General features: G+C 39.7%; 1 protein-coding gene across 6 annotated transcripts; it reads left to right on the plus strand.

Annotated features, from left to right (window-relative positions):
• The first annotated feature begins 311 nt into the window (after nucleotides 1–311).
• Nucleotides 312–13,395, plus strand: STX16 (syntaxin 16). Of its 6 annotated transcripts, none has more exons than XM_065692051.1 (9): nucleotides 465–776; nucleotides 3,263–3,274; nucleotides 4,519–4,626; nucleotides 5,386–5,526; nucleotides 6,047–6,209; nucleotides 7,135–7,226; nucleotides 8,380–8,523; nucleotides 9,026–9,106; nucleotides 11,440–13,395. In XM_065692051.1, the coding sequence occupies exons 1-9, from the start codon at nucleotides 642–644 to the stop codon at nucleotides 11,542–11,544; spliced, it is 981 nt and encodes a 326-aa protein (XP_065548123.1). In that variant the 5' UTR covers nucleotides 465–641; the 3' UTR covers nucleotides 11,545–13,395. The 6 variants fall into 6 exon arrangements, with proteins under 6 accessions (XP_065548129.1, XP_065548123.1, XP_065548125.1 ...); XM_065692053.1 differs by having other exon boundaries at nucleotides 465–722; nucleotides 3,230–3,274; XM_065692054.1 differs by having other exon boundaries at nucleotides 466–722.
• The last annotated feature ends 1,196 nt before the right edge of the window (nucleotides 13,396–14,591 follow it).

Here is a 14,591-nt window from a genome sequence, read left to right on the forward strand (position 1 = left end):
AAACATACCAAAGCAAAATGGTCATGCTGGTGTATTTTGCTTTGAACCAAACTTGTGCCTTTTGAGGATGAATTGAGGATGCTCCACAGCAGTGAGATGGAGCAACTCAACTGGAAAAGCTATGGAAGCACGAAGCCATTTGAGCAAGTTTACCCCCAGGAGAGGCAGAGCTCCAGCCCAGGGACATGTGTGGAGATGCCGTCTCCTGGCTCTCATCACCAACATAAGGCACAACGCGCCCCACACGCCCCTGCCAAGCCCGGGGGTCGGTCAGCCCTAAGCGGGGCTCGCCCCCGTTTGGGTTAGAGGAGCGGTGTGGTGTCCCCCCGGACCGCAGGAGGGCCGGAACGCCGGTGCGGCGGCCGGCGGGCCCGGGCGGAGCGGCAGCGGCGGCCAACGGGCGGTCCGGAAGACGTCGAGCGATGCACAACGCGGAAGTGAGCCGCGCCGCTGCTGGGGCTGCGGTCGGATCCGGGGGGGATGGACGGGGCCGGCGGCCGGCGGGGCCCGGTGCTCTGAGGCGCCGCCGGGGCCTCGCCGGGAGCGGCCGCAGACGGCCCGCGGGCCCCGGGCTGAGGTAGGGCAGGGGGGGGGCCGGCAGCGAGGCGCAGAGCGGCCGCGGGGCCCCGGGGCGATAGGCCATGGCCACCCGGCGTCTAACGGACGCGTTCTTGTTGTTGCGGAACAACGCGGTGCAGAGCCGGCAGCTGCTGGCCGAGCAAGTGAGTAGTTACGGCTCCTCCAGCCCTCTGAGTTCACGTAGCATGGCTGCTGCGGTGAGTCTCCTCCCTTCATCCTTCTGTACCCCGCTGCGCTAGGGCTGCCAGGCAGTACAGACCGTCCCTTGTGCCCGGTCCTCCCGTCTGTCCCCAGCCTGCCCCCGGCCCGGCCCGGGTCTCCCGAGCGCCTCCTCTGAGCCCTCTCCTTAGAACCCCACCGTCCTCGCTACCTCCCCTCTCCCCTTCCCTCTCTCCCCACCTCGTTATACCCTTTTCCCACTACTTCATGTAAAATGAATAGAAGAGATCTGTCTTTGTGCCGATCACGTCTCTATTCACTTCATGGATGATAAATACAGTTATTGTTCTAATGACTTCATGTTAGCATTGACATGGGGTTTTTTGTTCATTGCGCTTTTTGAAGTCTCCTTTCCCCAAAGGAAAAAAATCCAAGTTATTTCATAGACCAGAACTCTTCTATTCACTTCAGTGTGGGCACTGTTAAATACACTAGTGTAGATTATTCCCATTGCTTGAATTTTTCCATAATTTGCTCTGATGTTCATTGTCGTTTTTATTTCCCCCCCCGATACAAGTAATACTGAAGGTCCTCTGTGAGAGAGGGGAGTCTGGAGGTTCTAGAGTAAATCCTCATTACAGGAACTTCAGAAACGCATTTGTTCAGGGGCAGCTTATGCACCTTCTTCTAAGGTTTGAGCCAGTCAGCCTGTGATGGACTGCTCAGTTCTGCTGGGCTTTTTACGCTTTCCATTCAAACCTACGATTTATCTGTAATAGGCACCAGTATATATCTGCTGGCAGTCTCATCATTCTAAATTACTTTGCATTAATCCATTTTTGTTAGAAAAAGCAGTACTTTGTGCTGCAAATTTTATTTCAACTGGTGAATTGCTCTTGAATGGTCTTTGTTCATTGTTACCTCTATTACACCTGTGACTAACAAGCTACGTATTAAATTGCATTTGCAGAGCAGGAGATGTCAATAGTAATGTGTATTATACATGTTTAATTTGGCACTGCATTTACTTCTTAACATGGTTTTTTGCCAATAGCAGTATCAGTTCTTTACATCCTTGGATTTTTAAAAATACACTGAGTAAAGTTAGTGCTAAACTCACATACAGACTACTGAGCACTGAAACTACACTTTTTCACAACAGCGAGTGCAGTAGCACTTGGCACTTGCATAAAACGTTTGTTTGCAGTGTTCATTAATAGTAATTGAAGCCATTTTCTAGGATGCTCATTCAAATGTAAGGAAAGGTAGCAGTGACTGGAAATTAACACCCTTGTGTAGGGGATGAAGCCAGTCAATGGCTCAGTCTTGATCCTGGTGGACGGTTAGGAGTTCTGTAGTTACTTACTACAAGTGTACTATTTTAGCAAGAAGTGTAAAAATGGTAGTGGGAGCTATTCACTTTCCATGTTTCTAAGGTGCTTATCACTGGTTTTGGTGGTGCTTACCACTCTTTTCTCTTGGGTGGTATCCCCAGAGCAGAGCTGCTGCATGCCAGCTGGGCAGTGTTGCAAATTCTAGCTCATGTGTTTTGGCTTATCTTAGTTTGGTCTCCAGGCTTCTCCTGTAGAAATCCTTTACTATGAGAGCTAGCTGTCTGCATTCTGCCCTGGAAGATGCATTCCAGTGTGGACAGTCAACCACTCCTTAAATTCAGAGAATCATTCTTAACCGTACAGTCCCATTCCAAAACCTTGGTATAGGATAAAAGAGATCATTAGTTGAAACCCGCTGCTTTGTTTAACCACAATAATTTTGTCCTTGTTCTAGATATGACATGCTTGCTTTGTTAATCTTTTAGTGTAATACTCTATTGCTCACACATACCCTCTATAGTACAAAGACTGATGAATGGAAAAGTTGCCTTTTGTATTTTTTCACATGTATCTGGATTAATGTTACCTGAAACTAGGCCATAATTGAAGTATGTCCATAAGTGAACATATACTACATTTGCTTTTGCTTTTTGTCTTTTGCTGTCTGTTTTATCCTGTTATAACTGGGGTGTTTGTCAATAAATGTCTTACAATAGCTTGTTTGTGCATCCTCCAGTCATAACCAAACCTCTTAACTCACCAGTGGATGTTGAACACTGCAGTCAAATTGCCCTTGCTGTCACACTTCAGTATGTTCTGTTGCAGTTTTTCTACCTGAAATTTTAGTAACTAGAAACTTCACTGTGCAGTTACTTTGGAATACACACCAAGCTCTTAACTTGATCCCTTATGTGCTTTCTGTTTACCAAGCAACTGAAATACTTTCTTTAAAACTTAGTGCATCAAGCAAAATGCTGACTTAAAAAGTACAGTACCATGATGTATTTATTGAGTTGTCATGTTTTAAAAGCCAGTTTGTTTTGTTCTTGGTAAACCATCATGCTTAAATAAATCAGTATTTTCTCAACTGACCGTACCCTGTATCTGCCCTATGTCTCTTTTTTTTTTTACCTTTTATCTTTTGCTGTCTCTAACTGGATGGGGCTGATGGGATCCACAAATCACTTCAGGAGCTGGATGAGGTATTGTTTTTCGCATTGTATTTTGCCGTAGTGCATCAAATGTACATCACTGAGCCAAAATGTTCCTTTCTTTATTCTTCCAGTCTATTAAATTTCATTATATAGGATGAAGTGTCTCTGCGTACAGTAGAAAAACAGGGCTGCCTAGAGAAAGTATTTTTGTGATATAATGTTACATTAACAGATACATGTATGAACTAGTCTGGCTTACTGTTTACATAGGGGATATAGTGACTTTGTACAATGAAGCTATTAATTATTTTTTATGCTATGTATAAATTGTACAAACTGTTGCTCAGGAAAAAAGGGATGAAAATGGGCTCTCAGGAAAGAATTCCTTTTAATATTAAAAAAAATAAACCCGTCTGTAACTGCTGTACAACAGTGTGCATCAGTCTGCAATCGTGTAAACACATGATTTGTTGCACCTGAGTTATTCAAATTATGACTACTACTTGGGATAAAGGGTTTCTTTTACCCCTTCCCCATCTCCAGCCCTCCTGTAGCTCTGTGGAAAGCTGTGTATAAGCTGGATGGCACATTGTCTTATTTACTCTGACAATCTCTGGAATTTCTTGGGGAATTATCCACCTATCTTCCTGCAGGTTTCTTTGCCTCAGGCCATATAGCTGAAGTAGCAAGCATGTATCATAGGGAGGTGCAGATTGATCACTGCCTTGGCTATTAACTTCCAGTAAATAATTGAACAATTTTAGTTGCATGTCAGTTTGCAAGAGTGTTTGTTCCTCAGCTGCCTCATAGGTGAGTGTCTGTCTAAATGCAGCATTGGTTGAGAACAATCACGGGATACTGTTTTTCTATCTTGGAGATATAATAAATGTTTTTATTTGGAGGTTTTCCCAAGTGAGATTTTCAAACTTCCCTGGCCCAATATAAACCACACTACACCACTGATTACAGATCCCTTGGCTGTTAATCGTTATCTAATGTACCAACATCAGAATTACTGGAATTCTCACTGCAATACCATATTTTTCTCCTTGAAAATTTATTAAGAACTTAATCTAAGAGAAACTTTCCTCTTTCAGATCCTGTAGGAAGTGGGAGGATGTAGGCATATAGGGACAAACCAAGAGATGTGGAGCTTGATCATACCTGCATCATGCACACATTTTTGAGGTTGATTTTTATGGGAAAGGCATACATGCTTCTTTTCCTAGTGCTCAAGGATTTGGAGCTAATTTAAGTAAAATTAATTTGCTGTCTTTTCTTACCTTATGCAGCTTGCTGATGATCGCATGGCACTGGTGTCAGGAATAAGTTTAGATCCTGAAGCAGCAATCGGAGTAACAAAACGTTTACCTCCCAAATGGGTTGACGGAGCAGATGAAGTAAGTTATGTGGCAAATCCAACAGACTTTGATTTCTCATGTAGGGTTATATTAGCATTGTCAGTTACATTCTTAATGCTGTAAGTTCTTTGATAAAGTAGTATTAGAAGCAAGACTGAAATCAGTCTGTTTTCTCAACTGACACCTTTGTTTAGAGGAAAATATCAGGCAAGCTGTGACTGATTATCTTGAACCATAGAATTAAAATGGAATAAAGGGAGATTAGGGCCAGAAATTCCAGCAGATTGGGTGTGCATCATCGGTGGAGCCCAGTATTAATGATACACTGGGACCATTAGAATAAATATGCTGAGCGTTTAGCCTTGAGACTGCAGGAGGTTTCTGAATTCCTTAACAAAGCGAAGTGATTCTCAGTTTGAAACTTAAAGGGAAGGATACAGAAAAATTAGCCCTTCCAGTAGACTTTTTGTTTGACCGCATTGAGGGGATCATTATAATTTTATCATTATATAATGATAAAAATATTATTTCAATTTAATGAAGCATATTTGAAAACAGCAGTCTTGCCTTAAGATTCACAAGAGTAGGTTTAAAAAGTAGCAAATTCATATATTCTCTCAGTATATCAGTGTATTCAGTTACTACTTAGTTTTTTATGTGTTTAGTTTTTTTTAATGATCTTTGGCCTGCTTTTTATGTGATACATATTTCTTTCCATTGTTTTTGTCTAGCATTTGTCAGAACCTTTTCCTATGAAATATCAGTCAAGTCACTTCACTGTTGTTTTTTCTGGTTTAGATTCAGTATGATATCGCCAGGGTTAAACAGAAGATGAAAGAGTTAGCCAGTCTTCATGATAAACATCTAAACAGACCAACGCTGGATGACAGCAGCGAAGAAGAACGGGCAATAGAAATAACAACCCAAGAGATCACACAGGTACAGAGTGCTTTCAGTTCTGAACCTACAGCCTGACATATCTGCAGTGCATCTTGATGAGGCAGTGGTTCCCTCTGAGTAAAGCATTTCTTTTGTAATCAGTATTAAAGTGAGCCAGAATTCCTGCACTCTGTGCTTGGTACTGCACTCACTGTCTCAATGAACTACTCAACAAGTCACTTAACCTCCCTGTTCCTTTACTGACCTGTTTGCTTCTCTACTTGGAATAGGATTGGGAGACTTAATCAAATCACCTTTTCAGATATCACAAAGAAATACATACATATGCACATGTCTCTGAGCAGAAGTAGTTGTGTTACTCTCCTACCCTGTTAGCTTTAGGTTGTCTGTTCAGTTATGTTCTCTGTTTCCACACTTTTTAAACATTGCACTGAGCAGTAAGAAAATGATTCTTAAAATCTAGGAATCAAAACATTAGTCTTCCATTTGGAACTTTTGCAATGTGGTACTTAAAGTGTGTGATGTTGTGTGTGTTTTACTAACGGAATTGTTTTCTCAGTTATTTCACAGATGTCAGAGAGCAGTCCAGGTCTTGCAGAGCAGGTCACGTAGTTGTACAGAACAAGAAGCACGTGTTCTCAGGAATGTAGTGTCTTCCTTAGCTCAGTCCCTTCAGGACCTATCCACCAACTTCAGGCATGCACAGTCTGACTATCTCAAACGTAAGCATGAGAGATACAGTAATACATGAGATACAGTAAAATACATGGGCATCTTCTGTGGAAACCACTAGCTAAGGTGTGCTGATTTTCATAGTTGGGAAAACTGAATGCCAGAAAGGTTAAATGATGCACACAGGATTACCAGAAGTTTATTACAGTGGGGGTTAGAATTTGGGAGTTTCTGGTTCACAGCCCATATCCAAACTGCTTTATTCCGCCTCTCATATCGCTAAAGGAGAAATTCGTAGTTAAATATATCAAACCCGGTGTATTTCATCCATCCACATTTTTAATGCATGGTTGCTTCTCAAATTGTGGCCTGCAAAGTTACTTCTGTTACACTGGTGAAGCAGGCATTGGTCAACAGACACGATACCTGCTGTTGATTGGCAGTCTGTGGTAGATCAAGCTGTATCCATAAAGAGATTGGAAGTGGAATATTCTCTGTCAAAAACTCTAAAATTGTGTGCAATTCTGTTTTCAACTAAGTAAGATTAAAGTAATCTTGGGAGAAACCCACAACAATTTGATGTTCAAATTTAATACTGATAAAGTATATCTACCTGTGCCATTTATACCACGGGAGGAAGAACTTAAGATCACAGTTCAGACAAGGGATGTTCCTAAGAGAATGTGTTAGAAAACAGCCTTGAATGATCACACTTGAAGGCTTTTAACTCAGTTTTTTTAACTTCATAAAAAGCAATGACTTAAAATCACTGATTTAATACTCTTATAAGTTGGGTTGAATTTGTTATGGTTTGTTGAATAGTAAGCCTGTGTGACAGTTAAAATTTAGATACTGCTATTTGTCATTTATTAGCCAGATTTTTCTTTCTTGTGCTTTTCTGTCTGGTGCTTCAGACCTTACTCTTGATTTTAGTGTGCGTAAATATTATGTTCAAACATAGTTTGTCTTTTACAGGCATGAAGAGTAGAGAAGAAAGATCCAAACACTTCTTCGACACCTCAGTCCCGCTGATGGATGATGGGGAGGATGATACACTTTATGATAGAGTAAGTTAAGATGTTACAAGTTCAATACAAAGAAACTTTTTAATGTACCTCTAATCGTAGTACGAAAATATCAAAACGGTATGTCATGAGCAGCAAGCTACATGGAAATTCTGTTTCTGCAGATTTCTGTGATGCATTTTCCTAATTAGTATTGCTGTTGTGCTTGTGCTGTCAGCCTCAGTGCTGCAGTATGAGGGAACTCAGTTTGACTACTGAATTCTCCTTACCTGACTGACAGGCACTAGAAAGTCTGTAAATACAGTGATGTCCTTTATCATACCATCTTTCTGGTCAGATGCAAGGGTAGGTGCTAGAAAAGTGTGTGATTCTGAGTTTGGATGGAAGGTGACATTCTTTAAAGTGAACTTGCAAGTGTAACCAAAGATTTTCAGTATTACAAGTTGTTGCAAATAATGGTGTAGTGGTTTGTTTCTGCACAGTTAAGTTGCTATGTTGTAGAACTGTACCAGACACACTTTGGTTTGTAGAGTTTGGGGATTGCATTTCTAAGCAATGGTAGGATCTGTTCTATTGTGTCCTATCTAATAGTGCTGCAAGATACTATTAACTATAATGCTTAATGTTTAACTGAAAACTTACTGAAAAAATCAAGGCTGTTTTTCAGCTAATCTTGTGTATAAAAGATTTTTCATGTGTTTCTAAATAGGAGTTATGGGGGGAAGGATAACGTTCAGTTGTGAATGGCATTGAGAGACAAAACCAGTGAGGTCCCTATAGTTTATGGAAACATAATCAGAATTGCTGCTGTGTCTTTACACATTGGCATAATGGGACTCTCTAACCCAGATCAATCAGTAGGTATTCTGTAACTACTAGACACTTGCATGTACTGGTTTTATACTCTAATAAAAACATTGCTTTAGGACAGATTGTATTTTAAAAAGTAGTTTATGTGTTCGGGCAGGATGCAAGATATGTATTTTCTCTGCTCAAGCTATAAATAGCTGTCCGTATTCTTTTAGTGACCCCAAAACTGTCTTCAAAATACATTTTTTTTTTTTCTTAGATACGGGTCTGCTAAGGGTATTCCAAAAGGACTGTTGTGTTACAAAATCTTACAATCCTTATAATGATTTCTAGTGTTTTCATGCTGTTAATGTTAGTTCTACATACAAATCTTTTATTTCAACAGGGTTTTACAGATGACCAGCTAGCACTGGTGGAGCAAAACACATTAATGGTGGAAGAGCGGGAACGAGAAATCCGTCAGATTGTACAGTCAATCTCCGATCTCAATGAAATATTTAGGGACTTGGGAGCAATGATAGTAGAACAGGTACATTGACATCACAGTGTTAGTAAGAAATAAGAGGTTTCTCATAGTGTTAAGGCTTCTGGACTCTTCCTGTTGTAACATCCTGTTTTCATGTGCTTCTCGCTTTTCTTAATTTACCTCTTCAGGCTAAGATTTCCTCTGCTTGAAATCTGCCAAAAGAAGAGTTAATGAAAATAAACACATACATAAAAATTCAACTGGTTATAGTTGGTAAGCTAAAAAAATAGAATGCAAAAGTTCTGTAGCATATTTCTCACACCTGAACTTGAAGTAAGGTGATTATTAAGGGAAGAGATGTGAGATGGTGACAGAGCTGCCAGTTAGGCATTGAGCAAGGAGTTTGTTTAATGAAATCCCAGCTAGTTCTTCTGTAAAAGTTCATAGTTTACACAATCATTAGCTGTTTTCTATGAGCATTGTTAGTGACTCTGCTGCTCATAATAAAAATTACTTTATGAAGTTCATTTAGGTTCAGTTTGCTCATTCTCTCCATTTTATTCAGGGAACAGTTCTAGATAGAATTGACTACAATGTTGAACAGTCATGTATGAAAACTGAAGAGGGTCTAAAACAACTACATAAGGTAAGCTGACAGAATACTTAAGCTGCCTTGCATACCTAATGATATTTTATAATATAATAGCCATTAAGTTATTCAGTTATTTTTCAACTGGACATCATCCCTTTCAGAAATGGTTGCTGTGCTGTATGAAATGTCCAGCTGTACTGTAGTAGGAGCTTTCTATATAACTTCTGTTAATGTTGTGCTTGATGCTAAATGTTAATTTCTGAAATAACTTCCTGGGCATCCAAGCGGTGTGCTTTGATGTTTGTATTGCTGACCTGGATGGTTGTATCTGAAATTCCTTCTCTGTTTGGAGAGCCCAGCACTTGTGAAGTAAGACTGGTTATTGGGTACCTCATTTTAGATTTCAGTGAGTTGATACATACTCCTTTGAAAACATTATCTCAATAATTTGAGCATCAAAAATACTTTTTAATATTTTCTCTTACCATCTGTCACATGTTACAAGTTAGGTCTGGCCTTATGCTTTTAATGTGAAGCTTTTACTATGAACATCTGAAAAGTCTGAATTGGCAGCAGAACAGTCTTGTGGTTGTTTTGCTTTGTTAGCTTTTTTGTTTTGATTTTAAGCTAAGTTCTGACTTGTCAGCTCAGTTCAGTCCTTCCTTTGCTGGACACTGAGTAAGAGATTTATGCAAAAGCCTCTTAAAACATTCTGTTTAGAAACATGGACACCTTATTACTACACACTCAACTTCTTCATATTGTCATAGACTTTTAATATATGGAGAGTGAAAAAGTACCATTTGAGGAAAAGTGGAATAAATTGGTTATAGGTTTATTCTTATTATAGATAAAAGTAAACTGAAGATCACTAAAATAAGCATTGACCATTGGTGAATAAAACTTAAAGTCATTGCAAGCAATTTGCACAAACTGAACTGGAAATAAATGAATTAGTTGGAACCAGTTCTATTTCTAGTTAGTGGTAGTTGATGAATCTTCAGCAAACCCCTGAGTGGAGTGTTGGCTGACTAGAGTATGGGATTCTGATGCAATATATACCTGTTTTCAGTACAGCATAGCAATTTCTTCACCTATCATGGAAGACACATACAGAGGTCTGAATAGTAGTATCAAACACAGACAGCTTGTTCTAATACTGTAGGTAGCTTTATTCTGATTTAGTGTCTTGAACATAATAAGAAGCAAAAAGTAATGTTTTCTTTAGCACTATTCCCAGACTAAAGTCGAAAACACAGCAGTGCACCAGCTACTAAGGAGAAAAACGACTGCTACTGCTGAACCCAGGATATATCTCTAATGTCATTTCTCTTTTCTGATTTGATTGGCATAATTACTACAAACTACTGAGACAGCACTTTCACAGAAACAGTATTAACTCACTGCAGAAGGCTGGTGATAATGAATCACTAGTTACCAATTCCGGCTTCACAGGAAAATTGGAATCAGTTGTGATACTTTGTCAGGCTTTGATGCTTACAGCCTAATTAAGTAAATAATCACAGAGGTTGAATGTTACATAGTCTCAGATCAAAACCTCTTTAGCAGATCTGATCATAAATAATTACTTTCTAGGGACTATAAAGGAAAATAATATTTTTTACCTTTAAATTTTGAAGGTTTGTTAATTTAAAAATAATTAAATGCAAGTTTTGTTTAGCTTCTGTTAGCAGACTTTCATTTGGCTTTTGGGGAGTTTTTTCCACATTGCCTCCTTTTAACTCCCCTGAGAACAAGAGGAAAGGGATGAGAAAATGTGGTTAGAAGAAAGAAGGAATGAAGCAGAAAACTGAGAACCAAATTAAAAAGAAAGCTTTCAGTTCTAATTGAAATTAAATGAAAATGCACAGCTGCATCACGTACAACAGAAATGCCTATTAAAGAATGAAGTTTTGTTGTGAATTTTCATTTCCTTCAAATATACAGGAATCTATACCAGAAAAATGAGTTAAAACACCTTTCCAGTTTTTACTCTTCGGACTTTCACATACCAGATGTTCTTCCAAGTGAAGTATCGTCCTTCTGTGTAGCTCATGTGTTCTGTGGCAGCACAGGGCCCTCTCTAGTACTGCTGAGAAGAAATCACAGTAAGGTTGCTTAACCAACATGAGGATGCATTCTTCTTTATAGAGTCTGCTCTTTGATACAGATAAATGTGACTTCAGTGTACACTTACCTTCCCTGCCGCCTGCAGTGCAGACCAGAGTTACTTTGTGAGAGTTGCTTGCAATAGACATTGTAAGATGTGTGAGGTAGCCAAAGAACAATGCTGAGATGCATGCACTTTCCTTGCAAGGCTCTTGTTTAGTGTACTTCATAGCTTTGCAGAAATCTAGGTATTAACTCTTTCTTTTCTGTTTCTATAGGCAGAGCAATATCAAAAGAAGAATCGGAAGATGCTTGTTATTTTAATTTTGTTTGTTCTAGTAATTGTCCTTATTGTTGTTCTTATTGGTGTCAAGTCACACTAGGTATCGTTTCATTTTCTCATTTTGGGAGTTTCTGTGAACTTTCTTCCCCAATGTGAATGGATTGACCTGCACTCCAGAAAGCTGCCTTTGAATGTATAAGCCCTTGTGGTGCAAAGTCTGTGCAATGTTTCTGTAGAATTCTTTAAAGTACAAGTTTGGTGGTCTGTGAGGTGTTTGTAAGGATTAGATGGAAAACGTCAGGAAATTTGGTGCTCCCACACAAATAATTTGGTGCTTTATGCAGAGCTATTTGGAAATCCAGTACTTAAAAATAATTACAAAATTGAAGCTTACCAGTGAGTACAGTAATTAGTGCGTTACTGCGAACAAAACTGTGTTGTCTGCTGTATTCTTATGTCACAATTGTTACAGGCTTCAAATTTAAACCATGTTGCTGAGCCAGAGGACTAGATAACAAAAATGGATCTAGATGAAAAATATGTTAAGGCACAGAAATGTTTGCCTTTAATCTCCTTTCTTCCAGACTCAAAAACTCAGGAGAACTGCATAGACAGCTAAAAAAGAAAGCTTTTAGCTACCAGAGTGTAATCCAGCCCCTGTGATCTTAATTTAGATACTGCACCATTACTAAGAATCAGAGTAGGACTTGATCTTGTAAATAACAAGATCTAATCAGTGGCATAATTTAACACATTTAGTTAATTAAAACATTTTCTGAGCTTGAGTAATCATGGGAAGGTTCTTCCTCACCAGAATGATCAGGTATTTTTTTTCATGTACCTTTTTTTACTTTAAAATACAGACATTACATTAAAGCAGTGGTGAAGTTAAACCTAAAAAATGGAGTAGAAAGCTGAAAGAATCCCAACCTGACCCGCCGTAGTGGGTATCAGATTCTAGCTGTTGTATAAGCTGTTTATTTTACAGTGCATCTGTCCTATTTGTTACGGGTTTTATATGAGAACTGACTTTGCTACGTATTATATTGCATCCGTTTTTCCTGACGGAAGATTTTCTTTCACATGTCTGCCTGAAAGAGGACATGCTTATGATGTTTTACTGACTATGAGAGGTGTCATGCAAGTGACACGTTACTAGGCCTTCAGTAGAGAATTTGGGGGTTTTTTCACTATTTTTTTTCAGTGGAAAACTTTACTGTAGGCCATAAGAGAGAAATTAGGGCCACATCAAAGTAATAGAACACTCCTGATTTAATTCAGGCCTGGAGTAGTGTGCAATTGTAGAGGCCTTGTCTTATTATTTTTAATACAGCTTTTCTGTAGGGATTTTTTTGTTCCCCAAAGGGGCTGTAACTTCATTTTCTGATTGATAGTGCTCCCCATAAACTTGCAGAGATGCTCTGCTCAAAGCCCCTGAAATGCAGTTCTATAATACTATAATATAAATGTATATGTTGCTTGCCCTGAGTTTATTTTTATTAAGGAGGGCTTAAGATGAGGCTTTAAACTGATGGTGTAGGAATGAACCTGAAAATGAAGACTACAAAGATGTGAAAGCCTTGGTTTCTCATTAAAAGCTTTGTACCACTCTTGTTACCTCTAGACAAAGGGGATGTTGGACTTCCTAAACTGCCAGTTCAAACCCTTGATTAAATTCAGAAGTTGGTAGAAGAAAGAAGGATGCTTGTAGTTGGGCGTGCAGCTCCCCTGTTCTGGATCTTTTCAATGATCATGAGTAAAACTACTGTTTCCCTTGTGTGCTGTATACATCGGTTGGTGTGAAGCAGCATATTGCTATAATTTAATATACTGTATTTGCAACTTTCTCCCTAACATGAGATTGTGTTATTTATTTCTGTCTTGACTGGTGCTTTTCACATTTTATCATGGCTAATGAATTCAGAGAAGTAATAAAACACTTCCAGCCTAACTGAGCAATTACTCATTTTTTTAAAGAGGTATAGACTGAAACATATTTGTGTGATGTTAATGATTCCATTTAGTTCTTTATGACTAAATGAAAGTGGCAGCGACATAGAGTATCTTTGCAGAAAAAAACAGTCACTTTGTGCAGCACGATGTGGCTTGCATTGTTAAAGATGCATGATTTATGCCCGTGGTATCTTAACACCACTGAAGTAACTGGCTACGTATTTTCTATACAAATCCTGTAAAAGGAAGTGTGTTTTTAATACACATCAGACAAGGTTAAACTCGGTTGTAAATTGTCCTGTGTAACCTGAGCTGGGATTTATTGAAGCTGATTGAGGAAAAAAAAAAATCAAACTGCAACAGGCTTCTAACTCATTGCAGGTGTCTCGCTTGTAAGTCAATCTAAATACCTATCCCCAGCTCAACCAAACCCCTCTGCTGCCCTTTGTAAGGGTATCTCCACGTGGTGTGCTGCAGCAGGGGTACGGTCTGCCACTGGGCCATGAAAGCTGCCGCAAGTGAGGAGCGGTTGGGCTTTACTGGTGGCTGCTGCCTACTCAGGTGTCACTGGAGCTGCCCGAACCTACTGACTGCGCTGCTGTCCTTCTCGGAAGCATCTCTGTGCGCTGCTGCAGGGAAAGCTGGCGCACTCCGTTCTGCAGATTGTGGCCTCTTCGTGGTTACTGGATTCCTCTCGGATTGTATTTAACCTCCGATTCCTTACAAAGGAACACAACAGCAATGGTAGAGCATCTGCCAAGAATCTGTGGCTCCTCACCTGGTGGGAATAACCTATAAAGCTGTTGGCTGGAGCAGTTTCCCCTCTGTTTCTGTAATTTTTATTTTGGTGTATGTTTCATCTGATATTTAACTTCATGAGGAAAAAAAAAAATTAGCTTTTTCCGCTGTTATCCCTTTGTAACTTCTTCACCCTTCCAAGACGCAGACTTTCCATCCCAAAGTGGTATTAAGAAGGACAATTACAGACTTTCATTTTGAGTTGGAAAGGACCTTAAAGCTCATCCAGTTCCAGCCCCCTGCCACGGGCAGGGACACCTTCCGCTAGAGCAGCTTGCTCCAAGCCCTGTCCATCCTGCCACAGCTGGGTTAGAACTCGGACCTTTCCCTCTCCGTACGGTTTGATGCCTGCAGTAGGATGACCGATTGTTACTACCCTTTTCCTTACAACCCCTG

Source organism: Lathamus discolor, chromosome 11 (assembly GCF_037157495.1).
Source record: "Lathamus discolor isolate bLatDis1 chromosome 11, bLatDis1.hap1, whole genome shotgun sequence".
Taxonomy (NCBI): domain Eukaryota; kingdom Metazoa; phylum Chordata; class Aves; order Psittaciformes; family Psittacidae; genus Lathamus; species Lathamus discolor.